Genomic DNA, 10,719 nt, shown 5'->3' on the forward strand with positions numbered 1-10,719 from the left:
GGATTATATAAACCCAATGAAAAGCATCTCAAGGTATTTATAAAATTTAAACTTGAAAAAATTCACTAAAAAACACACACAAAAAAAACACACTAATGCTTTATTTAGAAGATATGTCACTCGCTAAAAGCAACCTATTTATTACTCTCCTTCCCTTGAAATCAAATAACTCTGACTTCATGATGCATAGCTGCATTAAGAGGAATAAAATTATAGTAATATAAACCAAGTTCCAAGTGCCCAACCAAAGTGAACGCTACTCACTATAATGGTGAGTTTAAAACAAAAACACATTTTAGGAAAATCAACATCAATTTATGAAGCTAGCTTATGTGATGTTCTCTCAAATATTTCAGTTGTATTGCAAACCTTGACTTGACTTGACTTACATGTGTGTAGTTACAGAAATATTACAGCTCTAGATACTATGTACCAATGTGTACTTACACTGTGGTTACATACTACGTACACATCTAGTTACTATTCAAGTACACAGGTATTAGGGCCACTTAATATAAAGTGGGACAGAATATCGCACTAAACATTTGCGAATAAAGCACCGTTTCCATCCAACGAGTCAAAGAGAACAAAATTGTCACTTCCTGATTAACTGTCACTAAATAGATCTCTAATAAAAGTAGGAGAAGCCACTGAATATAATAATTTTCATATATAATAAATGACTTGCGTCTCAGAGCGAGTAGACGAAACAAAATAAATGCAGTCATTGCTTTCGGAGGTGGATGCTGCTGTTTGGGAACGCAGTCGTGTCATTCTATTAACTATAAGTAACTTTGTAACTACATGTCAACTATGTCAACTAATTCTCATTAATTTGCAACTCCATGTCTACTAACTCTCAGAGTAGACTGTTAGGGTAGGTTTAGGGTTAGTAGAATAAGTTGACAAAGAAAGTGTTAGAAGATATTAAGCAGACAGTGTACTAATACTCTACTAACTGCTAGTTGATATGTAGTTGCAAAGTTACTTACTGTTAATAGAATGTCTAAAGTGGACTATCAAAATAAAGTGTTACCAAACTTTTTTGCAAAGGGGTTTTTATTCTAAATTTGTTCTAAATTATTTTTTTTGTTAAATTTAGGCCTATTCTAAATTCTAAATGCGCATTAAAACAGGGTGATGGAAACATAGCTAATGTCAAGAAATACAGGATATGTCTTTCATTTCAATGTTTAACATCAATTGTTAACGTCTCTCATTTCAGACAGAATGCTATATTGTGATGTCAATCCTTTCTGTAGTTGAAAAAGTACTATTATGGTAAAGATTTTGGTTGAAAATGGTTTATATCGTGGTAAAGATTTTGGTCATATCGCACACCTTTAAGTACTTTAAACAGGGAGCTGCTAGAAAGTCCACAAACACTGTAAAGTCAACAACAAAAGAAAAAACTGAATTAAGCTGGATGATGGTGCTATCATCTTATGTAGAGCTGCTTTACAGCTGAATTGCATCTTGCAACATCAATACTGGTAATGAACTGAACTGAATCAAAACCGAATTGCTGCCTTTTGTACAATGGCTTATAGCTGAACTGAGCGAAACAACGACATTGTCTTTTAGAGCTCACTTACAGTTTCCATAATTGATTCTGATGTTATTCTGTTTTAATACTGTGAAGCTGTTTTGACACAATCTGTACTGTATAAAGCTTGACAGAAATAAAGGTGTCTTGACTTGACATAATGATTAAGTGAGCAAGCTAGATGTGACAGTGGCAAGAACCAAAAAAACCTCAATTTTGGTAGCAACTTGATGACAAAAAAAAAGCCTTGGGAGAACCGAGCCAGGTTTTCCCCTTGGGTAAACGATTTTGAATGATGTCGACTTAAACATTAACAAGAAGTGCAAAATGTATCTTTTAGGGGTAGATTTAAGGATTTTGACCAACTGACAAGCGTTTGACAGTGTAGAGAAGAACACTCACCTCGTCAACGTTCTCAAAGGCGTTAATGACGTCGTAAGGAAGACAGGAGAGGAGGTCAATGACGAACCAGGTCTTCACATAGTTCATCCGGATGAGCTTTGGGTCTGAAATCACTTCCCCAGCAGGTCCAACAAAGGTGGTGTGGAAGTTGAGCACAATGTCCACCAAGAAAATCACATCCACAATGCTGTCTACCACCAGCCAGGTGACGTTGTTTTGCTTGGTCTTGAAGGACACATTGTAGGGGACCATGATGGCCGTGTAGAAGGTGAGGATGAGAATCACCCAGTCCCAGGTAGTTTTGAAGGTGCAGTAGTGCAGGATGATGTGAGGAGGTGTTTTCGGAGCCTCTTGTTTGTACTGCGGGAGGATGTCACAGCCTAGCTGCAATACCTGATGGGTAATAAGAAGAAGAAATAACTGTCTGAACAGAAGTCATGAACATTATGGGAGACAGCAGGAGAACATTTCCTCTTTCAACAAATTGCATCCTGATGTGTTTGAACACAAACTTCTAAACAGTGAGACTGTCAGGATGTGACAGTTTCCACACCTTTGAGACAATGACAGCATGGATCTGGGAATGGAGATATGCATACACTTGCTTCCATCCAAAAGAGCTTAAGCCAAGTACAAACAAGAAGACAGGCTTTCTATTATGCCACAAAAAGCCCCAGATCGTAGCCAAGTCACAGTGCACCTAATAGTCTCAGACACTGCAATACATTTAAAACTCTTCTGAAATCCAACCAGCCAGACAAGTGCAAGTGTGCATACTTCTCCACAGTGAACAAAATACAATGAAAAGCCAGGAGTAAGAATTGCTGCATCTCCTCAACTACTGTCTCAGCAATATCTTTGCCTGTTTTTCTATCGTGGCGTTTATTGACACAATCATTTCACAGGTTGCTAGGTGTTTCTACATCTATGAGCATTTATATGTCCCAGGGGTTGATTTTTATTGAAACTAACAGATACGAAGGACATTTTACAGCTTTTTACTATGACTTCATCACTTTTGCTACTTTTCAAACATTGTTTGTGTAATTATTGTGTTCGATCTTTGTCTCGAATGAAGACTTTCTTAAAATCTAATAAAAACATGAAACTGAAGGAGCTGAAGAAACTGTATGTATGAGTATGCGAGAGAAAATAGTTGTAATTGCCACACCCAACCTATGATTTCAACACACTAAAAAGAAACTGAAACAAGAGACTGAATTCACTAATGCTGTGTCTCATTCCTCTCCTTAGTTCCCTATGTTGCTAATCAGTAATCATGAACTCTAGGACACGGATGACTCAACACAAGTATTTGGCAACTCTTTATGACATGGTATTGACATCACTGTATAACATGATTACTAATATCCTGATGTGAAAAAAATAAGTTCTATCTTGCTAGGTCATGGAGGATACAGCAGACTAACATGATCTGGTGTACTTCACTGGGATATCCTTAGTGAAGATAAATAGCGCAGAATGAAACTTGTGTGCATATTTTAAATGCCTGCGTTCGAGCCTGACATGAAATGAAGTATACATACTTTGAGATAGCTTTATGCACACGCCAAGCATTCGCATCAAAACTAAAGTATTTTTAGTTTTGTGTTAAATTACTGCATGCAGAAGTTGTGCAACAGTTTAGTGAATTCGCCCCAGATTCTGGTGTGAAGAGCCATTAAATTTGTCTCAAAGCATGCAGTAGGTAATAATAGCAGTATGCAAGGCAATACAACTTTACGCATACATGTAAAAAATATTGTAGTCTACTAAAAATGTAACTAAAGCACACCTCTGCTTCATAATCATTCGTTGCAAGTCCAAATCAGTGCAGCAGCAACTGAAGGACTCCCTAGGAATAAAACCTATGTGCTGTGATCTATCAGTTGAGCTTTTGGAACAAAAATATTTTTATTCATTGCCACATAACCGAGCACTTGACCCGCTATAAACACAGGAGGCTGTATCGTCTTATCAAACCATTATAATGTTGTCCACTGCTTCCTCAGAATCAGAATGTGCTCAGAAAGGGCTTTGGAGCCGATGTAGAAACTAAAGGGTGACGTTCATGTGGAGTGTGTTACGTGAACAGCAGCCGCACATGTTGGAGATTTATCTCAGGACAGCAGAGGGGCTTTTGGGATTGCAGCAGACACTCTTGGCCGGGAGTGCTCGGGTATAAATGGGTAGAGCAGTCCTTTGATGAAAGTGCTTGAACACACAGACACACATGTAGCCATACACACAAACACGTTTATTCACCTCGGCCAGACGGGACTGCTTGTGGACACTTTCGCCTTTGTGCACAGTCGGAGCCAGCTGCTGTAAAACACCACGGCTGCTCGTCAGCGCCCTTGTCAGACGAGCAAACTTACCCCAGCCTTAATTAATAGAAAGAAATAAAGGTGAAATATAAGGTCAGAGTTTATTAAATCAATTTTATAAAATGGTTTCTGTCTATGACAATAAATTAGTCTATGCACTCTCAGAAAAAAGGTACAAAAGGTACTAGTATGGACCCTTTAGGTACAAACGTTTCTCTTTTGAAACTTTCACTTTCCTGATGCAATTTACATGTAATGAAACACCTGGGGTGATGGAAAGTGTGTCAAATCAAACCTTTAGACGAGTCATCTTCAATAGGCTGCTTGAATGCAGTGATATCACTGAAGGTACAGAGGAAAAGGACAACTTTGTCCTGTTCGTTTCGGATGGGAGCAATTTTGACGAAGAACCACACTGGCATCCCTGCAATATCAGCAATATTTCTTTAATTAGTTGACAGATATGATAAGCATGAACTCTTTCGAATTATTGCAAATTGTCAACTTACTGTTCTTCTTGTACATGAGTATTTCAAAGGAGTTCATATCGTAGTTCTCAAAGGTCTGGCGGACTTTCTCGCAGGTTTCTTTGTCAGTGAGTTCCCCGTACATGAAGCTGAGATACGGACACAGAGGCATACGTAAGCAAGAATCTCTATAACGATAAACTCAAGCTGTGAGCCATGTTGCCTTTTCATATGGGAGAGACTAACATGATTTAACAGCTCGAGGTTGCAATGAGTCTGCTTTACATGGTTTAGGGGTCCTGATTTGTTCATTGACACTAATATAACATATATATGTAAATAAGAAAACAGGGAAGAACCTGCATGTGCTGCTCTTCTGCATGACTTCAGCACGATGGTATCCAGACAGCTTGCAGAATCCATCATTACTGTAGACAATAGGCCAATCCAGTATCTGGGCATTCCCCAAAACAAAATTGGTGTCTGCCAGGAAGTAATGAAACATTATTTTTCATTCTAATACAACTCCCACATTGGCCTTAAAGGTGGGGTAAGCGATTTTTTTTAAAAACGCTTTAGAAAACTGATTCGGGCCGAATAGCAAAACAAACTTGTAGCCAATCAGCAGTAAGGGGCGTGTCTACTCATGATGTGGAGTAGAGCGCGTTCAGTGCACGGGACGGACATTAGCAAGTCGAGCGACAGAAAGATAGAGATGGCGGATAAAAAACAAAAGAGGAAAACGTCTGCGGAACAAAAGAAGGCTTAAGGCAAGAAGTAGGACCCGTTTAAATATCGGATCAGCTTTCCAGCGCTGGAGAGAACTCAAGGAGCAGTGTTGGAGATTTATCTCAGGACAGCAGAGGGGCTTTTGGGATTGCAGCAGACACTCTTGGCCGGGAGTGCTCGGGTATAAATGGGTAGAGCAGTCCTTTGATGAAAGTGCTTGAACACACAGACACACATGTAGCCATACACACAAACACGTTTATTCACCTCGGCCAGACGGGACTGCTTGTGGACACTTTCGCCTTTGTGCACAGTCGGAGCCAGCTGCTGTAAAACACCACGGCTGCTCGTCAGCGCCCTTGTCAGACGAGCAAACTTACCCCAGCCTTAATTAATAGAAAGAAATAAAGGTGAAATATAAGGTCAGAGTTTATTAAATCAATTTTATAAAATGGTTTCTGTTTATGACAATAAATTAGTCTATGCACTCTCAGAAAAAAGGTACAAAAGGTACTAGTATGGACCCTTTAGGTACAAACGTTTCTCTTTTGAAACTTTCACTTTCCTGATGCAATTTACATGTAATGAAACACCTGGGGTGATGGAAAGTGTGTCAAATCAAACCTTTAGACGAGTCATCTTCAATAGGCTGCTTGAATGCAGTGATATCACTGAAGGTACAGAGGAAAAGGACAACTTTGTCCTGTTCGTTTCGGATGGGAGCAATTTTGACGAAGAACCACACTGGCATCCCTGCAATATCAGCAATATTTCTTTAATTAGTTGACAGATATGATAAGCATGAACTCTTTCGAATTATTGCAAATTGTCAACTTACTGTTCTTCTTGTACATGAGTATTTCAAAGGAGTTCATATCGTAGTTCTCAAAGGTCTGGCGGACTTTCTCGCAGGTTTCTTTGTCAGTGAGTTCCCCGTACATGAAGCTGAGATACGGACACAGAGGCATACGTAAGCAAGAATCTCTATAACGATAAACTCAAGCTGTGAGCCATGTTGCCTTTTCATATGGGAGAGACTAACATGATTTAACAGCTCGAGGTTGCAATGAGTCTGCTTTACATGGTTTAGGGGTCCTGATTTGTTCATTGACACTAATATAACATATATATGTAAATAAGAAAACAGGGAAGAACCTGCATGTGCTGCTCTTCTGCATGACTTCAGCACGATGGTATCCAGACAGCTTGCAGAATCCATCATTACTGTAGACAATAGGCCAATCCAGTATCTGGGCATTCCCCAAAACAAAATTGGTGTCTGCCAGGAAGTAATGAAACATTATTTTTCATTCTAATACAACTCCCACATTGGCCTTAAAGGTGGGGTAAGCGATTTTTTTAAAAAACGCTTTAGAAAACTGATTCGGGCCGAATAGCAAAACAAACTTGTAGCCAATCAGCAGTAAGGGGCGTGTCTACTCATGATGTGGAGTAGAGCGCGTTCAGTGCACGGGACGGACATTAGCAAGTCGAGCGACAGAAAGATAGAGATGGCGGATAAAAAACAAAAGAGGAAAACGTCTGCGGAACAAAAGAATAGACCATATATATGTATATACATATCTATATGGTGTAGACAGCATCACTGATTATAATGAGTTCTATAGTATTTTGTCGCGCCGCTCGCATCCGGTGTAGACACGGTGTAACATTGGTTTTGTTTTGTTTCACAGAACTAATCGTTGCCTGGGTTGCGTATGTATGTGTGGGGCGGAGCTATCAAAATAGGGGTGAGACCCTTTTGGGGTAGGGGCGTGTTTGTTTTGGGGATTTCAAATGTCAACATTGGCTACCAGAAATCGCTTACCCTGCCTTTAAGGTGCAATCACATTTTCAGAGAAATTTCTCAGAGCAAAAAAAGATTCATCGTCCACTATAGTAGCAGTGTATGAATCACGGCTCAAACAGAAGTCACTATGAAATTAAGTATAGCTTTCTGTTGGTCAACACAGCGAATTCACGTGATCAATTTGACATCTTCGGGGAAACCTTTCGCCCTCATGCGACATTCACGACCATGGTGATTCCTATTGAAATGACTGGATTTCGCCCAGAAAAATTCACTGAACAGGAGTAAGTGTGACCGCACCTTTACTCTTGAAGAAATAAATGATTCCATGGGTGAATTGTGGAAACAACTGTAAACTATTTACTTTTTGGGCTTGTTACTTTAACACATAGTAAGCCATTGTGTTGGTGATTGTCTATTAATCTCAGGTTAAAGGAGATGTAAACTATTTTAATTTGGCTATTATCTTTGGTTAGCTTAGCCCTCTTGTAGATGCCATCGTGACAGTCATGACAATGCTGATTGGCTGATGGCACCACAAGAAGTGCGCAGTCCCAAACCCTCAGCTATGAAATATTCTGAGCTCTGACGACAGGTAGCAGAAAGGGATAAAGTAAAAATCCTTTTAACATCCACTATATTATAATGACATACAGTATTTCCTTCATTATCTTGTAGTTAACAGCGTTTACCAGCTGCTGAAGTGAACCCAGCCAAACAGTGAATATTTCTGAGAAAATGCTTTCCAGAGGGTTCGCCAACCCTACATTTAATCTGACTTGATTTTGAAAATGTGTTCTTTCAAAAAATTTTTTAAATACTACATGTCCAGTGTGAACAGTCCCTATTAAATGTGTATAAAGCCATCGACATTGGACACTTAGAAAATATATGGTTTGTATTAATTTGTCTGTATGGCAAACATTTGGGAACCACTTTCTTAGAATACCTATGATTTTTTTTTTTCTTTTTGTTTTTTAATAATTGTTTAGAGCACATTAAACCCAGATTTTAACAACATTTCATAACCCTAAATTTTACGTCCGAACTGCATCACCAAATACAGTGTAAAACGAAACAATCCAGAGCTAGGATGTTGTTTACCAACAGACAGCTAATCATAAATGACCTAATTAAATATTCAAGGGCTTTCTACAGCCACAGTGTTTTATTTAGTGTTAATTTTATCATATGAGAAAAAATGAAAACAGTGACAGCCCGTTTGTTAACTGGCATTGTGAAGATGCGATTGAAACAGTTTTCAATAATCAATTCTGTTGCTAATTAGAATAATAAATCCATGGTTTATATGTTTACAGTGTGAAATCTACCAAGGACTGATAACTAATCATAGTAATGTATGAACAGTGTAAAAGAACAAACTCAGTTACTTTTTTTTTTTACATTTTTGTCCTATTCACCAGCAGGCACAATTATAGAAGTAGCTTATCAGTTTTCAGCATTATTAATCTTCAGTGCAGAACATAGATCTCTATTAATATAAATGTTGCCCTTATTGTTAGAGTATTGAAGCCTCCCAAAAATTCCCTTGATTATGTAACTATAATAAAACTGAACACATAAACAGTTTAATATGCAGAGAAGCAATTAAGCGATAATAGAAATCACTTCTACTGATCTAGATCTACAAACTACAGATGTCAAAGCAAACAATGACAGAAACAGAACCACATAGGGATGGATGGGACTGAATCACATTAAAACATCAGCTATATACCTGTCTGTCTATGAGAAAATGTCCAAACTGAAAAGTTGAAAGGAAAAAGTGAGTTACAGCAAGAACAAGCACCTTTTAATAAACTTATCAAAAGGATTCAGACTCTTTCTTTATTCCCAAATTAATCAACCCTAAAACTTAAAATTGCATACAATATACATACAGAATATACTGTATATGTATATATACATACAGAAGAAGCACAACAGTCTCAATAAATATATAATTTAATGCATGAAATGCCATATAAAACATATGAAATAAGTCATTGGAATACAACAGATTTATGAAACCAAGTGAACTGAACTATTATAAATGAGGTTATGATAAACTCCAAAGGCATAGCTAAATCACGTGGAGTAAGTTGATTGTAATGTTGCATAATAAATTATTTCACCAGTTAAAAATTGTGAAAGGCTTTTCTCACCATTAGAGCGGCGGACTATATTCTCCAGAAAAGTGTTCTGAGGGGCCACCAGTCCTCTGCGTCCCCCGGCCATCCCTACTCTGCATACGGTCTGAGATCAGTGTGAGGATGAGGCTGGCTCCTGCCTGAACGCAGCCTACATGATTATTGCCAGAGTAAAGAGCCTGATTCAGGATATAAGCACAGGCTGCTTGAGCCCCCCCTACTGTTGAAGAGCCAACCAGAGACTCAAATGGACAACATCTGTGTAAAGAGAGCTAACATGTGCTGAGTCTCACAATCAGTGATCAACAGAGACATCTGTTGGTGAGAGAGAGAACTACAGAATACCAAGCAAAACCTGACATGCAGTCTTACCATTTTATTTTTTCCTTTACTAATTAGAGGTCCAAACACTGAACTCCTATTTTGTTTGTTCAGATTACTTTCTTCATCTTGCTAATCTTTCTAAAATTGTCTGGGCATCTTACATGTTAATTACACAATGTCTAGATGAGTTAGTAGTGCTTGTTGATTGATTGATTGATTGATTGATTGATTTAAATAATATAGTGCTTTATGCTGACAGGTTTAAATTATATAGCGCTTTCAGGTAAGGTTTAGGTTTAGCAGTGATATATATATATGGGGTGTTTCCTCCGAGGAAGCAAGGGAGACAGTGTCTCCTCAAAAACATGAATGAGAAAAAAATAATTCATAATTAAAAAAACAATATTCGCGAAAAACGCAAATATTAAAAAATATGACATAAAAAGTGTATAACTCGTTTTTCTAAAGTAATACTGTCCAACAGTGACACCAGCAGGTTAACTTACAGCAGAAGTCCGCGTCTCTTTTGCCTTCCCTGAACCCATTGAATTTGAACAGATCCTCTAAAGCAGGGGTGTTGTAAGGAACTGTGTCGGAGGGAACGAACGCGGAGACGTGGAGCAAAGCAACAGTCTTTAATAAATCCAAACACAAGGGATATCCACAACAAGGAATGGCTGGTGACACACTAACATGACGATTTAGACCAGACAAAGACAGAACGCACAGACTGGGACTTAAATACATGGGTTAATGAGGACAATTAATACGACACACCTGAATCACATGAACACAATCAAGGAGTGACAGAAACTGGGTCACTTGGAGCACACGGGGAGGAAAACATATACACAGACAGTCCAGGGGCATGACAGTTCGCCCCCCTCCTGGACGGCGCGTCAAAGCGGGGGAAGGAGGGGAACTCAGGAGGAGGTTCGGGTGGAGGACGGACACCTGGGAGATG

At 38.7% G+C, this 10,719-nt stretch overlaps 1 protein-coding gene across 1 annotated transcript in view; it reads right to left on the reverse strand.

Moving 5' to 3' along the window:
* Positions 1-9,533, reverse strand: part of LOC107707888 (potassium voltage-gated channel subfamily H member 1-like) — a 49,890-nt gene extending 40,357 nt beyond the window's left edge. Inside the window, exons 1-6 of the mRNA XM_016511994.1 lie at positions 9,447-9,533; positions 6,627-6,750; positions 6,310-6,416; positions 6,096-6,224; positions 5,739-5,857; positions 1,949-2,341 (exon numbers count right to left, since the gene is read on the reverse strand). Coding sequence (XP_016367480.1) covers positions 1,949-2,341; positions 5,739-5,857; positions 6,096-6,224; positions 6,310-6,416; positions 6,627-6,750; positions 9,447-9,519 — 945 coding nt within the window. The 5' untranslated portion in view covers positions 9,520-9,533. The remainder of the gene's footprint in view (positions 1-1,948; positions 2,342-5,738; positions 5,858-6,095; positions 6,225-6,309; positions 6,417-6,626; positions 6,751-9,446) is intronic.
* Positions 9,534-10,719: the final 1,186 nt, after the last annotated feature.

This window comes from Sinocyclocheilus rhinocerous, unplaced genomic scaffold (genome assembly GCF_001515625.1).
Source record: "Sinocyclocheilus rhinocerous isolate Xijiao unplaced genomic scaffold, SAMN03320098_v1.1 scaffold2250, whole genome shotgun sequence".
NCBI lineage: Eukaryota > Metazoa > Chordata > Actinopteri > Cypriniformes > Cyprinidae > Sinocyclocheilus > Sinocyclocheilus rhinocerous.